Source organism: Vicia villosa, linkage group LG4 (genome assembly GCF_029867415.1).
Source record: "Vicia villosa cultivar HV-30 ecotype Madison, WI linkage group LG4, Vvil1.0, whole genome shotgun sequence".
NCBI classification, from domain to species: domain Eukaryota; kingdom Viridiplantae; phylum Streptophyta; class Magnoliopsida; order Fabales; family Fabaceae; genus Vicia; species Vicia villosa.
This window is the reverse complement of record NC_081183.1, coordinates 187,262,419-187,280,576: the sequence shown is the minus strand read 5'-3', so window position 1 is coordinate 187,280,576 and position 18,158 is coordinate 187,262,419. Positions and strand designations below refer to the sequence as shown.

Genomic DNA, 18,158 nt, shown 5'->3' with positions numbered 1-18,158 from the left:
TTGTGAAGTGATTAACTGTTAACGTAATCAAGTTTCAATACAAGTATAATTCTCATATTTTCACTCTAAATCTTCTGTGCGCAAACTCTAAAAAACCTCTGATAATTCATTTTTAGAAAAATTGGTTGAATTTTTGTTTTAAGTAAATTCACCCCTCCCCTTCTATACTATTTTCTTACTTCATATTCTCACCCAACAACTTTCATGTTGAAATGCTAAACTAAAATATTCATGCTAACAACTTCATAAGAATAGTCTCATAACATTTAACTTGAAACAACACTAACAAAAATCTATTTTACTTAACTCATGCATATAAACTTTACTACTCATGGTACAAATGAACTTTTGTCAACAACAACACTAAAATGGAAAATTCTATTTCCATTTTTATCAACATAATCAAAATAACTTCTCTTAACAAAATCTATAAGCAATAAGCAATTCACAACAACATAAATTAAAATTTCTAAGTCATGTACATGGATAAAGTGAGTTATAAGTATCGAAAACGTGATAAAGAAAGTAGGACAATGGTTGAAGAAGCTTCGTTTGAGTTTGATTGTCTTTCCTTCATTTCAAGTTTCTTTCAATGGTGTTAATGGCGTTCGAAGGGAGGAAATGTATGAGTGTTGAAAGATTAGATATTCAAACTAGGAGTGATCAAAACCAAACCAACCCAATAGAAAACCGCAAACCAAACTAAACCAAACCGAAACCGCAAAAAACCGCATTTGGTTCGGATTAGTTTGGGTCATCTTTTAACAAAACCGCACGGATTGGTTCGATTTGCGGTCTGTATTTTGTAAACCGAATCAAACCGAATCAAACCGCATTATTTTACAACATAAATTTTACTTAACTAACATCCAACCCAAACTTAAACCTATTATACCTTAGCCTTATGATTACCAACAATTTTCACATCCTTACACATATAAATTCAGTCCCGATCTTCTTAAATCTCTAATAACATTATCGCACCTTCTTTGTCACATTCATCTTCCTTATTCTTCTATAATCTCCACTCTCTTATATTCTTTCTTTTTCACCTTCTATTTTTATGTAAATGTTCCGTATTTCAATTTCATTTTTATCGCACATTTTCTTCTCTAATCTCTCAACACTTTTTTTTATTTTTCACCTTCACTAATCTCTTGTCTCTTATATTATTTTGTTTCATTATACATTTTTTTATATTGTTTTATATTATTATTTTATATTTAATATTCCACTTTTGTCTAATTTAATTTTTACATATTAAATGAAAAGTTGTTACCAAAATATGACGAGTTTTGTTGTTATTTGATAGTGTATGAATGTCTAAATACAAAATTATGTTGTCATCTATATGTGTATTATGGCTCAATAAAATATTTGTAAAAAACCGAGCCAACCGAACCGAACCAAACCGCGTTAGTTTGGTTTGGTTCGGATTTTTTTTAAAAGCCAACCGAACCAAACCAAACCGCACGATTTTTTCTCTTGCGGTTCGGATGATTTTTTTCGTCAAAACCGCCCAAACCGCACCGCGAACACTCCTAATTCAAACACGTATATGTGTTGGAAGAGATTATGTTTCGAAAACAATGATGGAATTTGAGTTTAGAAATATGTCAGGGCATTTTGATGAAGATGAAAATTGCCTAAGTTTTTTTTAAGATAAATATGTTAGGGCGTTCTGTTTCACAAGAGAGGGGAGATGAAATGAGTGTTGAAAGATAAATGAAAAATTAGAGTCAAGTTATGTGAAGTATACATACAAAAGATCTTTCATGTCGGGTATTAGAGCTTACTGAGTGAATAGGTAAATTTAAAATTATAGAAAAACGTCATATTCGAAAAATTCATGCAAAAGATATTTCCCTTCAGTTGGGTAATCTAACCGACAGGGACGGACCTAAAGCCCATCATGTGGGTGCACTGGCCCCCACTACAATTTAATTGATTACCTTACTAGTATACATGTAAATATATTTCTATGTGATTCTTTTCTATACATGTTTACAATCATTACGCGGAAGATACATTGGCTCATGTGTCAAAAGGACTATATGCCCTCTAAAGTATTACTATAAAATATATATTTCAATTAGGTGCATTTTAAGATTTTCATAAATATTTTAAAGATAAGAAAGTTTAATAGTTTCAAAAATGAGAAATGATGCATATTCAAAAATATATTTAAATATATATATATATATATATATATATATATTATATATATATATATATATATATATATATATATATATATATATATATATATATATATATATATATATATATATATATATATATATATATATATATATATATATATGAGGGACATCGAAACAATGGGAGGTTTAAGTAATTAGTTGAAATAAATGAATATTTTTGTTTATAAAAAATTTCTTTAATTTTTTGTATTAAGTATTTCTTTTTCATCCAAGAAAGATTAATTTGATAATTTAAAAGAAATAAAAAAACAAAAAGGCGTCAACTTAAATAATATAATGTTTGGCCCCTAAACCAATTAAAAAAATAAATAGAAAACAGAAAAGGCAATAACTAATAATCCAAGTGTGAACCATGATACAGCTATTCCCTTGGTTGGTTCAAAACACCGAGAGAAGATAGTACTTTTAAAATAAATAAAAGGGTTAAATATGTTTTTAGTCCCTATAAAATTACTAAAAATTACTTTTAGCCCTTATAAAAAAAAAGTTGATTTTTAGTCCCTATAAAATTACTTTTGCACTCACTTTTAGTCCCTCTACAGGGATTAAAAGTAAGTGCAAAAGTAATTTTATAGGACTAAAAGTTGTTTTTTTTTATAGGGACTAAAAACTGAAATTGAGATATTTATAGGGACCAAAAACTTATTTAACCCTAAATAAAAACAGGAGTTAATACCTATTTTCACCTCTGCCATATGGGGTTGGTTTGAAAATCCCCTTCCAAAACAAAAGTTGCAAGAATTCCCTTAACACTTGAAGATTCTCTCGTTTTAAACCTTATAAAAAATTTGTTTTTAAAATCAACATTGCTATTTGAAGATTCGGTTATTTTAAACCCTATAATATTGTAGATTATGTCATTTTAAACCCTCGAGAATATGACGGGGTTAAAAATGATAAAGTTCTTTAAGTGGCAAGGTTGGTTTTAAAAATAAATTTTTTACAAGGTTTAAAACGAGAGAATCTTTAATTATTAGTAGAATTCTTGCAATTTTTTTGGCAGGGGATTTTTCAAACCAACCTCATATGGCAGGGGTGAAAATAGGTATCAACCCTAAAAATAATTAAACATGACGTGCCCAAAAAATATACCTCCGTTATTTGATGGTTGACGTGAAACTTTTGTCAATAGAATATATTATTTGTTGTAGTGCTATACTTGTTTGATCTTAAATACATTTTAATTGATTAGAGAGCAAGATTTCTCTTTCCTAATTTGTTAGGACACTTCCTAATCAATTAGTCAAAGGCCATAAATGGTATTAAGAAGGATTTTGAAATAGATGAAGTTTGTAAAGCATTTTTAAATGAGTATATGCATTTTCTTAGTATCTTGAGAGTTATTGTTACTTAATTGCAGAATACTGATCCAAAACATAAAAAATACAAATTAAATCACATGATTAGACAAACTTTTATAACTTCAATTCTTTTTGTAGTTTGCCCTTTGTAATTGACTTTATCTCTTCTTTAACATCGAAACCTCTTTAACTTTGCTTTTTTATAACTTCAATCTTTTTCTACTTTGATGATGCTCATGATTAATTTAGCTTTGTTCCTTTTTTATCATCAAAACCGCTAATAGTATTATAATCTGCACAACTAATAGAACCAAAGAACCTGCTCTCGATTATTAGCTTATGCTTTAAAGCTATGGAAAACACAGAACATCTCTTGTTTGATTGTCAATATGCTTTGCCTATCTGGTCTTGGTTCACCAACATTATTATTGTTCCTAGCAGAATCACATCCCTAGATGATTGTTGGAACATCCCAACAGTCATAGTCCCCTCAGTGTAAAATTGTGGTGATTCTTGGATCATCCACTCTATAAATTCCATATGATATGCTATAAACCAAACCAGATTCAATAATCTCAAGATTCACTGGAAATCCAACATAGCTTTTATCATCTAAGATGTTTCACTCTCAGGTAATGCAACTCACAAGGTCTCATTAATATCCTTAAGACCTATAAGTCTTGCTGGAGGAGTAGCTGCCAATAAGAGCAGTGCATTGTATACAAAATATTGAAGTTAAGAAAACTATTTCCATTTCCTTATAATCAAAATACAAGAAAAATAAATTGAATCAGGCCCAAAGTGCAAGTGATGACATAAATCCCGCCCCAAGAAAAAGCAAACAAAAACACAAAATCTGAAGCCTAAAACTACAACGCATTCTCTTACTAAGAAAATCAGCAGCTATTAAATCGACCAAAGCCATATACACTAAAATTCCAGCAGAAAAAGAATCCAATATTCCCTCCGTTATAAGAGCACCTGGACTATAAGGATTGAAATTTGAGGCAATTAATGTCCCGATTGCAACGCCAAGTGGTGTTGTTAGTGCAAAAAAACATGCCATTATTGTTGCTGATGATGTCTTAAATTTGGCTTCTGAAATGCATCCACCAAGCGCAAATCCTTCAAAGAATTGGTGGAAGGACAGTGCTGCAATTAAGGGTCTCATTGTGCATGGACTTTGTGAAACTCCTAGTGATAGCCCAATTATCATGGAATGTGAAACTATTCCAAGTTCCAATACCTATATAAAAAATATATCAGAAAATTGTTACTATACTGCTTTTACTAATCGATCACATAACTTCAAGTTCAAGTAAGCTATATTCCATGCACACATTTTTGTCATATAGATGACACTTTCAAACACTTTAACAAAGTTAGTTCAGATCAAGTCTGTTGGAAAAAGTGATAGGTCCCACTTAGATCATAAGCTGAGCTACTCCATCAATTGATCAAAAATTTCAAAAAGTAAATAAAAAAATGGATGGTTCCTATAGATCACGCAATTGTTCAGACAGAGACAAAGCAACCAATATATTCCATGTAGAACGGTTCAAAATAACCGCAAAGCGAATCAAAATCAAATTAAACCATTGTAAATAAACTAAACCGAAACTGAAACCAAATTGAAATTAAAAATGAAAAATGGTAATTCAATACAGGTGTTGCAAAAGCTAATTGCGATTTTTCGCGGGAATAAACTACAATTTTTCTTTAATAATAAAAATGTTGATAACAGTATCTATCAATATTTGTCAAAATAAAGTTTTGCCGCGACTGATTTCGCCGTCACAGACTCTTTTTTATAACTATGGTAAAAACAAGTCTCAAACTTTTTATTAAAAAAATTCAAAAAATAAAAATAACTGTTCAATTATTTAACAAATTGTTCCGTTCAAATATCTATTCTCTAATAATTTGGATATTTTCTTAAAAAGTTTAATGAATATCCTATATAGATTTCATTCACTTGAAATGAGCCTATTCAAATTATTATAAATATGGGCATTTTTTCAATGAAGTTCGAATTTTATACATTCATATATTCTTGTCTTCATATTAGGATAATATAACTAAGGTGTCTTGTAACATAATTTCACAAAATTAACAAAAACAAAAACTTAATTTCCTTTTTCTTTATGAGTTACTAGTAAAAACGTAAACATTGTTTCATAAAAATAATGTTATAAAAAGCAAATATCATAAATTTAAGCAGTTACGTGACGTGCTAGCAACGCAAGGAAGAAAGTAGAGAATATTGTCAGTTACCTGCGAAATAACCACATGGCGGATACTACCTTCCACCTCATCATTATCTCCGAAAGAATGACCATGACCATGACCATGTCCATGTTGTAGTTCATCATCATGATGATGGTTCTGATGGGAATGTCCATGGTTCGACGCATGTGCATGCATCCCCACAATATGCATCCCACCACCACCACCGCCACTACTACTACTCTCTTCCTTAACCTCCACGATTCCCTCTCCCAACAATTCCTCCTCCAACTCATCAACAACCTCTCCGTGTTTCGCGGCCACACCGCCACGTGTCACCCCTTGTTTCCTCTCATAGTATTGCGTCCCAACAAAGTCAACTAAAAGAGTAAACAACGCCGCCATCATCGCGAAAAAACCGGCAAATGGAAACTTGGACCACACGTGCGAGTAAGATTTCAAACAACTATGGTTCAGTGCTTCCCACGCGTCCTTAAGCATGTGAACAAACCCCGTCGCTAATATCACTCCCGCCGCAAAAGCTTTCGCCGCCGGTAAAATCTCTCCGTCGGACCGTAACAAACCCCGCCGCTTTCCTAATAGCGGTATCGCGATTCCGGAAAATCCTGCTACTAGAATCGATGCCATCGCCACGAATTTTAGAATCAACGCGGTTGACTCGTCGCGACATAGCTCTGACTCACTGATTTTGCAGCTCGAGTTCGTGGTGAACTCGCGTACGGATTGTAGAACCTCGATTAGAAACATGGGAAGGAAGATGGTCTAGGAAGATGGAATTGTATTGGGTTGAGTGTGGGCATGGAAGAGAAGAAAGAAATATAAAACAAAGGTGTTAGAGAATCATAAAATTATTTTAATGTTAAAAAGTACCAAGTGAAATGTATTAAAATGAGTACATATGATGTCATATAGCATGTCTTTATAGTTGGGATTTTCATTGAGGGTGGGTTATGGAAGGGGAGAAAGGACATGGCATGAGTGGAGTCATGGTTTATGACATATTTGGTGCAATAGGACAACCGCATTGAATGTCGACATTATTTCGACACTTGGTGTATTTATTTCCTTATCCAACCTTATGTTATTATTTTTCATGTTTTTCTTTTATATATTTAGAAAATTTGCATAGATAAAAGATACAATGTAATAATACTAATTAGAATACAGTGTAATTTAAAATGTCAATAATTTGGAATGTAACATATTTTTTAAATGAATTTAATTAAAATATATTCAGGGTATAAAGAAATTTACACTTTCAATAAATCACATCCGTTAATTAATTTTAAATATTTAATTTTTATTTTAATAATTTTTAAAATAATATAATTGAATGATTATAATTTATTAATAATGAAAAAAAATTTATATCCACAATACAGAGCAATTAAACTCTTTTGAAATATATAACTTTTTTCAAGTAAATACTCTTAGTTGTAACTTTTTTATCCACTTTGTATATTTATATTTTCTTTTACCACATTTTTTATAAAATATATTAAATTTATAATATTTTTAGGGTCAGTTTGGTTGGAAGTATATGAAGGAGAGAGAATACTTAATAGCTTATGTGTTTAATTCAAATTTTTTTTAAAAATAAAGAGAAATAGATGACATAGACCAAAATTTCTCCTCAACCAATTCTTACTTTTCCAGATTTGGTGTAATTTGGAGGGGGAGAAAAGAAAGGTGTTTTATTTTTATTAAAATTATATTTACATATTTACTTTCATTTATTTATTTAAATATAAATTTAACTTATTAAAATGTTAAATGTTATATTTTAAAAATAATTTATCTTCATTTACATTTTTTGCATTTTTATATCTTCATCTTATTATAATTATATGTATTTAAATTTTTTATTTTATTTTTATAGTTTAATATTACTTTTTAATTATCAAAATATTTTTTATTTATAATCATTTTTGTTATATTTTTGTGTATTCGATAATTTTATATATATATATATATATATATATATATATATAATTAAAATTTCTCTCCTTCTTTCCGTTTACCTCTCCTTCCCTTAATAAAAATTTTCCTTTCTCCTTTCCTCTAAATCGAACCCAAGAGACTCTTATGATTTAAATCTAGACTTGAAAGCGACGTTCTCATCTCTGTCTCTCAAAAACACTCTTCAATAATATAATGTAATTCTATATTCTTTTCACACCTATGTTTTCTATAAAGACAAAATACCCCTTTATATTAAAAAAAATTACTAGCACCTCGCTATAATCTGAATGTTTTATTTGGCTAAAAATTTATGCGAGAAATTTTCTTGTGGCATACATAATTTTAAATGTCAGCAACTACGTGCTATTTGTTATAAAACTAACTAAAATAATAAAGATCAAAGAGAGGTATAGAAGAGAAAAATAGTATTATATCATTTTTTTCAAGTGTGTTTTACATTGTAATATGGGTCTCTATTATAGGACTCAAGTGAGATAGAAAATCACACATATTAAACACATATTAAGTATGGGATAGGAAGATGAAAAACTAGGAGATGGATGGACATCTACTAACATAAATATTCATACTATTTAATTAAAATTTTACACTTTTGCTTATAAACACTTGTTACTAAAATGTTGTTTATAATTTGACTTAAAATTTAACATTCTTAATGTTTCTGTTCTGTCCTGTGAATTGTTGAAATATAAATTTGTTTTAGGCCTAAATTAATTATTTGGTATTTTGGGCTTAAGTAATTTTGAGTAAATTTTTTATAGAATTCTTGTATTATTCGGAGAGTCTTGATATTTCTTAATATTGTAATATTCCCTAGAATACTCTTTGAATTTCTAGGATGGAGAACTCTCTAGAATTAGTGTGTCTAGAATTCTCCTTAGAGTAGTATAAATAGAGATGTAATCTTACACATTTGTATCAAGCAAAAATACAAAGTCTTCTCTTCCATAAAGAATTCTCTTACTTCTCAAACTTCTATTCAAGTCTCCTATATTTTTAAACAATTTCCCTCGTTACAAAGGCTTTATTTCCAACACGAATATAGGCGGAAAGCTTTAGTGCTATTTAAGCAAACGATAGACTATCTTCCAACGTCAACAAAGCAGCAGCTAGTGACAAATTGAATAATATTTCTTTTCCTTTTTTCATATACAAATTCAATAGATAACAGAAGCATGCAAATGGCCATGTTCATTGTTCTCCTTATATGGCTTTAAGTTTTAATACACTGATATTCTTTCAAACAATCAATTCAAGGCATTAAAGCATAATAACAATATAATAGAATAAACATTGCAAAAAACAAATTAAACCAGTTATTTTAGCTGTCTAGTCCTAAATTGCCTTAACCTCAGAGTATAACTTAATATTCCAAGGCTCAAGACAGAAAAGGGAATCTTCTGTCAAAAAGGTTCCAATTTACAAAGATGAACATGAAGTAAATCTCCTACATTCCATTACTTACTGTCATTGACAACCCAATAGTTTCCATCAACTTATCTATTATCTTTTGTAACGCCGGAGCACTCACAGCACAATCTTTATCGGCAAAACATGATCTACCTTCTTCAGCTGCCTTGCAAAGCTGCGGATCTAAAGGAACCTTACCAAGAAAGGGTACCTTCATCTCCTTGCACATCTTCAACGCTCCCCCGCCACTACTATCAAATACTTCACTGCAGGCAATTAGATTCAGCATTTCAGGAGCTTTTTCTCTCATGTATTCCGATATCCACTCTGTAACATCTTTCATCTCACCATTATCTGTAATCTTCATAAACTTGAGATTTGAGATAGGCTGGAACAGGCCACTCATATTCTCTACAACCCCTAGAACTTTCACTCCAACTTTCTTGCAAAAATTCACTTCTTTTTTCACATCAATGAGAGAGACTTGTTGAGGAGTGGTAACTATGATTGCACCATCTACATTATTTGGATCTAGGCATTGAACAATTGAAATTTGTTCATCAGATGTTCCAGGTGGGGCATCAACAATTAGAAAGTCAAGTTCATCCCAATAAACATCTTTCAAAAACTGCTTGATAATCCGAGTTTTGCGAAGACCTTTCCATATAACAGCTTCATCTGGATGAGAAAGCAAGAACCCAATCGACATGACTGCAAGATTAGACTCCACATAGACAGGAGACCACCCAAGGTTGCTCTGGTGTACCTGTTGACCTTCTAGACCAAGCATCTTTGGGATGCTTGGACCACAAATGTCAATATCAAGAAGACCAACTTGAAAATCCCTTGCAGCTAAAGCAAATGCTAGCTGTGCGGAAAATGTGCTCTTGCCAACACCTCCTTTTCCTGATAAGACCAATATCTTATGTTTCACAGTCGCCATTCTTTCTGCAATGGCAACCAAATCTGCAAAAATAAATGTAAAAGACAATGAGACCAACATTCTTAAACGTCCAAGTAACTCAATTACTTAACATTCTCAATTCTATAATATTAAGACATTAAAGCAAGATAACCAAAAGCAGTCTAGACATTAAAGCAAGAGATTACCAGGGTCAGGTCCTTTAGGGGCAGTGGCACAAATTTCCTGACTTGGGCATCCTTCACATGCATCAGATTTTCCAGCAGAATCAGACTGAGGACCTGGGCAATCTGTAAATGCCACAAGAATCATATTCATTAGAATATGCATTATCAAAGAAAAATTCCAACACATAATAATAAAATGTATCCATACGCTCGTTAGCATCCTCGGGTATATCTCCTTGTTCCATGAAGCTCTTCTAATGTGTAACAGAAAAAGGAAAAAAAAAAAATCAATTATTTTAACAAAGGAAACAGGAACAGCATGAACAAACATAAATAGGTTTATAAGTGTTTGAACTAATTATGGAAATAGAGAAAAGAGGTTAACCTGGAAGTGTTTCTCTCACAGTTTATGGCGGCCGATGACAAGTCCTACTGCGTTTTCTGATCAATTGAGTTGGGCGGTTTGGTTTTTTTTTTGAGAGTGTAAAGTAGTTTTGTGATTCAATGGTATTTATAGTCTTTGGTTCACAGTGTAACAGGCTTGTCATTTTTTTTCTCTTGGTTTGTTATGGAGCTGCTGAGTCTTTTTGTTTTAGGGTTTTATAAAACCCTTTTTTGTTTATCACAATATTTATTATTATTGTTATTATTAATGAATAAGTATAACGTCAGCATAATCAAATAGGCCATATCATTTAATTAAATCACAAAATGTTTTAACTAGTGTTTTAAAAATCGGACCGGACATCAAACTGGTGAGGGTACTGGGTCACTAGTTTATTGGTCGAACCACTAGGTCATTGGTCGAACCGCATGACTAAACCGGATTAAATCGGATAACTCGATTAAATAAACAGGTTGTTATAACAAAACTATATGTATAAAACATGTCGAATATGATGATTCAGTCTCTACAATATATAATTGTCACTTAAATTTTTTAAAATATTATATCCTAAATATATTCACAAGTTCATAATTTAAATTTAAATTTTAAAAATAGATATCACACCTAATAAAGTAGTACAAAATTACAAAATATATATTTGCAAACAAATTTAATTACAATATAATCTAATTGATTAAATTATATTAAATAATCTGCAACAAAATCAACCGCATCTGAAACATCTTTATTTTTATTTTTTTATTTTATTTTTTTATTTTATTTTTTATTTTATTTTTTATTAAAATAATTAAAATGATGTTGTTTTAAGTTTTTAAAATTAAAAAAAATTAAAAATGCATTTAAACTACCAGTTTTGAAAAACCGTCGGTTTTTCCGGTTTTATCGGTTCACACAGGTTCAATGACATATCCAATCCAGCAATCGAATTAGACCGATTAATTGGTCGGTTTCCGATTCAACCAGTCCAACCGGCTGGTCCTGTCCGGACTAAAAAAAGAAGTTATAAAGGTTTAGATTAAAGTATTAAAGGTTATACAAGTTACGTATAGTTAGAATGGTGGAAATTAAAACTATTAAAACTGATTATCTGATTATCTGACTTTAATTGAATTTTGTAATTTTAGGGTCGAACCAATAAAACCGAAACTGAATATGAATTTTAATTTTATTTCGTCCTATCTAGGCAGCGGGCTACATAACCAAGAAAATCGAAACTGAATATGAATTGTAATTTTAAAAGTGATGTGGCATTGAAATATAATGTTTGATTGGCTAAGGGTATTGGTATCCAACTAAACTCAAGGGTACCGGAGTGTTCATTTTCGGAATGGTAAATTCTTTAGTACCCTTGAGTTTAAATTGGGTACTGGTACCTTTAGTATAATTTGTGTTAAAATTTTAATTTATTTCAAAAATAAATAAAATAAAAAATGATGTGGCATTGAATCATAATATTTGATTGGCTAAGTATACTGATACCCAACTAAACTCAAGAATACTGAAACCGTTCACCAAATAAGATTATGCTTTACCAAAATAAAATAAGTCAAATAGTCTCATATATCACACTAAAATAGAGTAAAACAAATGTGAGATATTGGATCGAACTCTAGTATTGTCGAAGGGTAGCTTCTTGGTTCGACAGTTCGACAGAGTTAAGCATGAAGTCGAAGGATTGTTCACATGCTGGTGTCGAAGTGTGCATGCTGTAGTCGAAGATGGGTCTAGCATGCAGATGTCGAAGATGCTAGAGTTGTTAGCATGTTAAATTAGGTTTTAGTGTTTAAACCCTAATTTGTTAAGTTAGCTTGTGTATTAAGTTGGCTTGTGTAATGGGCCTTGCTGAAAAAGCCCATTAGTTAGTATGTTAGGTTTTATTATAAATAGCATACTAGTCTCTCATCATTGCTAAGCTGCAAATCCTAATTTAGGGTGAGAGAGGTTATTTGTTATTCTTGTAAACTTGTAATCTTGTTTTAAGAGAAAGTAAAAGAATAACAGTTATAACCAATTCTTGTGTTCTTATTCTCTTCCCTAATTCCCTATTATACTTTGTTATTGGTATCGTTTTTCACAACAAATTGGTGCGGTGAGCGTGGAGAAGATGCCTTCAACAAAGTATGAGATTGAAAAGTTCACCGGAGTGAATGATTTCGGTCTGTGGCGCTTGAAGATGAAAGCTCTACTGGTTCAGCAGGGTTGTTTGGAAGCGTTGAAGGGAGAGGCAGCCATGAATGCAGAATTGACGGCAGCGGAGAAGACGACTATGATTGAGAAGGCACACAGCGCAATTTTGTTGAGCCTTGGTGATAAGGTTCTCAGGCAGGTATCAAAGGAGACGACGGCATCAGGGTTATGGGTGAAACTTGAAAGTTTGTACATGACCAAATCGCTGGTAAATCGACTCTACCTGAAGCAAGCTTTGTATTCATTCAAGATGATTGAAGACAAAGTGTTGGCTGAGCAGTTGGATATGTTCAACAAGCTGATTCTTGATCTTGAAAATATTGATGTGAAGATTGATGATGAAGATCAAGCGCTGTTACTATTGTGCGCTTTGCCTCGATCACATGCTCATTTCAAAGAAACTCTCTTGTATGGAAGGGAGTCCCTGACGTTTGAAGAAGTTCAATCAGTGTAATACGGTGAACTGACTTTTTATCGATCGAAATGTCGCGGTAAGCAAGAGTCGCCACCGACTTTTATTTTATCCAAACAAATTCGGAAAGGCAAAAAGAAACAGAAAAAAAACCTTTTTAAAGAAATCTAAGTTCGGGGGGTAATTTATGCAAAGGGAAGGTGTAAGGCACCCTTTGCATCCATGGTTTTCCATGGGCTCTTAATTGCTTTGCTTGCTCGTTTGTTTAGAAAAAAATAGATGAAAGAGATAGGGACTTTAGCTTGTGAATAAGCGTTGCCCTTTTGAAAAATTATGAGAAAGAATATAATAAAAAGGTTTGAGCATTGCAAGGCAATTAGGGGCAATTACCTTAAACTCAGATGATAGGTCTCTTTTTGCCTTTCAGAATGAAAGGGTCTATCCTTGCCATAAGAGGGCAGGAAGCCTTTCGTTTGGAGGTTGAAGGGTCATCGAAGCATCCTTTGCCATAAGACTATCCCATGCCATAGAAGGGCAGGTAGTCTAAAGCAAGGATCAGAATAAACCATTTTCGTAGGCAGCCAGAAGATACCTCAGCCTTTTTCGTAGGCAACATCCGAGGGTCGAGGTCATTTGTGTATCGAAGGCAGCATCATTAGGGTCGTGACCTTTTTATCGAGGCAACATGGCTGAGGTATCTTCGAATTCGAGGGACGTGGCTTATTCTGCAAAAACACAAGGGCAACAGGCAACAAAGGCAACCAGAGGGATTACCCTAAAGGTGTGTGGGTGCAACAATCACGTGGTTTGAATTCAGTTATATTTATCTTGTATAGTTAGTGATCTAACGTTTGATTAATTAGTCTTGTCACTCCCTATATTACTAACCACGCAGTAAAATAAAGTAACAGTTTTAAGTGCCTTCAAGGCCACACAATACAACTAGGGAACAATTACATAATATGGGGAAGGGGACAATGAAACCAGCGGATCCCTTAATAGGGTTTGACATAAGTAATAATGAACAAAGAAAAATATCAAGGTTTAGGGTTACCAAACTCGTAGCTTTGGCGACTTGACAAACCTTTAGCTTCGATTGATGAAGGTTGATAGGCAGAGGTTTGCCTTGAGCATGAAGCATTGACCCTGACCATTAAAGAGTTGTTAGAAGAAAGAGAAAGTAGTGAGTGTATGACAATTCGAGGCAAACCTTATTAAAAGGCAAAACAAGATAAAATAAAATGGAAATAAAATGATATTAAAACAGAAAAAAAATAAAAAACTTAGCTTTATGAGAGGCGTGGCGCGCAGTCGGAAGAAACCATGTTGCTAACCTTGAAAAGGTACCAAGAAAAGATTTTCAGTGTATGACTGATTCTCGCAAACCTTGATTGGGGGCAAGTTAGCTATAGTTAATAGAATAAATAAAATCAATTTAATTAATTATTGGTTTTTCAACCTAATTAATTAAATCGATGAAAATGGGGTATCGTTTAAGTCATCTGACTCCAATATGTATTTTTTTATCATTTAATAAAAACCATGATAGTTAGTTAAATAATTAAACAATTAAATTAATCCATTTAATAAAAGATATTATTAATAACAAATATTTATCATTTTTTTTGTTTTTATGAAAAAAAGAATAAAATTAAAACAAATTTATGAAAAGAGAAATATTGAAAAAGAGTTTTTGTTTTAGAAACAATATATAAAAATAAACAAGTTATATAATTAAAAGTAAAAAAAAATGTAGAAAAAAACTCAGCTTATAATCTGGCGTGGTTTGGCCATGAGGGTGTATGGTGTTGCCGCGTATGCTGGGACGTTAGATTTGGCACTAGGACGATCCAAGGGACTCTGCGTGCGAGTGCATCGTGGTCATTCGTGGGGACAGCTACGTTGAATCTTGTAAGAAAATTTTGTAAAAATTAAATTGTCGCTGAAGGGATTCGAGCCCATAACACGGCGGTCACCATCATAGACTCTTTACCAACCAAGCTGCAATTATCATCTGTTTATAATATAAGTAACGATCAATATAATTAAACAGAAAACTGGAAAAAAAATAAAAATTAAACTGAAACCATCGTGCCGTACGCCCATCATCTTCTTCGTTTGCTCTTCCGGTTCCATCTAATTCCTGCACCATCTTTACTCATAAAATATAAAGAATAAATAAAACATAAACCCAGGATTCAAACCGGAATCAGGTTCTGAACGTGATGGAGCCATTAATTTGATTCAATTTTGCTTCAAACTAAAAACCCCAATTGAAAGCTCTGAGACCTAACAATGGTGAAACATTACACTCGCGTATAAACTCTAATTAAACAGTCCACAAACGCTATGTACATCAACATAAACATGGTTATGCAACCAAATATCATTCATGAGGCATAAACGACATAAATTGATACAAGCCATAAATTGGTAAACCGTGAATGCTCTGTTGATGGTATTGGATTCCTTGGCTGCTTGTAAAGATCGAAATCACTTCAGCGGGTACCGAGAAATCTTCCTCGATGCTTTGAATGGCTTGAATTGATCGAATTCTCAGTCTGTAGAAATCTGGAATGGCACGGTTTTTGTGATTCTGTTAGCGTCCTTTGGTGCCAAGTCCTCCTCTTTACTGGTTCTCTTTTCTGCAACAATCAATAAAACAATAAAACTGGTACAAGTGTTAATTTTTTATGTTATAGTTAGTGTGATAGAAATTCACTATAGAAATTCTATATGAAAATTCTATATTGTTATGTTAATTCATGGCCTCTTGGGGTAACTTTTAGAATTGGTTCCTGAAAAAGATAGAAAAAAAAAATGTATATACGTGAGTGGAGAGAATGAAGAAATAAGGGTTTGAAAAAAGGTTTTTTGTCTAGGTTAGAATGTGATAAATTGTCAGTTTATATAGGAAAAATATTAGGTAAATAAAAAAGGGAAGTAAATTAATTTGATAAATCTCAATAATCAAAAATTCAAAATTCAATTAAATTGATTTTGATTTTGTGACTATTTTAATCAATCAAATCACATTATTTCTAAAACTATAAAAGTGAATAAAATCTTTTCAAATTCCTTTTTTTATTTTGTGATTTTTTGTATATTTTTATGATAAAAATAGAAAAAAGTAAAAAATAAATATTTTTAAAATGTCTAATAAATAAATACGAAAATAATATTTAAATAATAAAAAAAAATACTTTTTTGTGATTTTTGAATATAAATATAAATTTAAAATAAAATCGAAACCAAAGTTAGAGACAAATAACATGGGCAACATGTCAGTAGTGGAATTCGAATTCGGGACTGCATACTTGCAAACCTTACCTCCTTACCAATTGTGTCATATCATTTATTCAAAATAAATTGACATTTGCAAATATATGAGGGCAAATTTTGGGGTATGACAGCTGCCCCTGTTCAATTATCTTAGACCTGAAGATGTAGAGTGGTTTGTATGCCAGTCGGTATCTGAAGGTAGAAGGTGATTGAACACTAGAATACTAAGAAATTTGCCCTAGCTGAAGGAGGGACTTTTGTCGGAGATGGGCTTGTAGATGCCATCTGGTGGTTGTTGGAGTATTGATTGTTGCGAGGTTTCTGTTTTTAGTCTTTGAATGTTGAGGAACCGTCTGAGGTATCGACTCAAGTCTGAATTGGATTACCGTCAAAGGTACCGACTTAATATTCGCACCATATCATTAAGGCACCGTCAAAGGTATCGACTTAGATATGAAGGTGGATCATTAAGGAATCGTCAAAGGTAGATCATTAAGGAACCGTCAAAGGTATCGACTTAATATTCGAAGCATATCATTAAGGCACCGTCAAAGGTATCGACTTAGATATGAAGGTGGATCATTAAGGAACCGTCAAAGGTATCGACTTAACTTCCAAAGGTAGATCATTAAGGAACCGTCAAAGGTATCGACTTAATATTCGAAGCATATCATTAAGGCACCGTCAAAGGTATCGACTTAGATATGAAGGTGGATCATTAAGGAACCGTCAAAGGTATCGACTTAACTTCCAAAGGTAGATCATTAAGGAACCGTCAAAGGTATCGACTTAATATTCGAAGCATATCATTAAGGCACCGTCAAAGGTATCGACTTAGATATGAAGGTAGATTGTTAAGGAACCGTCCAAGGTATCGACTTAACTCTGAAGGTAGATCATTAAGGAACCGTCAAAGGTATCGACTTAGATCCGAAGGTAGATCATTAAGGAACCGTCAAAGGTATCGACTTAGATCTGAAAGGTTTTAAAGTTGTTTATTTGACTGCAGTTGTAACCTGAAAAAAATCAAAGTTATTTTTTTATGCCATGTCATGATGCATGTAATGTGTTTACGTGACGGGATTCTCAAAATAAATGAGAACCTTGCATATTATGTACGCATTTGTCGCGATGCATTATGTATTTTGTACGAACATGTATGTGATTGTATGAATAGGTTTATGATTTATGACGTATGACTATGATTTATGCTATTTGACACATCTTGATCGAGAAGGTGGATCTCCATGTCATTGTAATTTTGATGTTTGATCTTATCTCGAAGATGCTCAGCTGGGGATTTATGATTTCTGCTTGGGGACGATCAATAACTTGATGTACCCTGATTGGGGATTAGAGATATTAGTAAGCCATGTTGGAGAAGAGCAACTTGTTGGAGAAATAATAGTGTCGAAGATGTAAAATCTGTTGGGGAGTCATGTCTTTGTCGGGACGGGCACATTTGAAGATATCTTCTTAATGATTACTCTGAGGGGATATGATCTTCTGGCTCTGTGGGGAGATGTGGGTGTCTTGAAAGTTGCCCCCAGTATCATAGTTATTTACTACTCGGTTCAGGACACGCTACTGAGTATTGATCGAAATGTTGAACTGGA

The 18,158-nt window shown here is 32.4% G+C and overlaps 2 protein-coding genes across 2 annotated transcripts in view; both read right to left on the bottom strand.

The window, feature by feature from the left end:
• Positions 1-4,252: 4,252 nt before the first annotated feature.
• Positions 4,253-6,753, bottom strand: LOC131596403 (zinc transporter 4, chloroplastic-like). Its single transcript, XM_058869046.1, has 2 exons — positions 5,798-6,753; positions 4,253-4,769 (listed from the first exon to the last, which is right to left on the bottom strand). The coding sequence occupies exons 1-2, from the start codon at positions 6,515-6,517 to the stop codon at positions 4,314-4,316; spliced, it is 1,176 nt and encodes a 391-aa protein (XP_058725029.1). The 5' UTR covers positions 6,518-6,753; the 3' UTR covers positions 4,253-4,313.
• A 2,399-nt stretch (positions 6,754-9,152) lies between these two features.
• The window catches only part of LOC131596402 (cytosolic Fe-S cluster assembly factor NBP35-like), a 40,874-nt gene continuing 31,868 nt past the window's right edge, over positions 9,153-18,158 (bottom strand). The window contains exons 2-4 of the mRNA XM_058869045.1: positions 10,461-10,503; positions 10,274-10,375; positions 9,153-10,129 (exon numbers count right to left, since the gene is read on the bottom strand). Coding sequence (XP_058725028.1) covers positions 9,201-10,129; positions 10,274-10,375; positions 10,461-10,497 — 1,068 coding nt within the window. The 5' untranslated portion in view covers positions 10,498-10,503 and the 3' untranslated portion in view covers positions 9,153-9,200. The remainder of the gene's footprint in view (positions 10,130-10,273; positions 10,376-10,460; positions 10,504-18,158) is intronic.

Coding starts and splice junctions, on each gene's coding strand:
- LOC131596403 (XM_058869046.1), bottom strand. CDS start 6,517: ATGTTTCTAATCGAGGTTCTACAATCCGTACGCGAGTTCACCACGAAC. Junction 4,770..5,797: donor GCCATGTGGTTATTTCGCAG/GTAACTGACAAT, acceptor TTTTTTATATAG/GTATTGGAACTTGGAATAGT.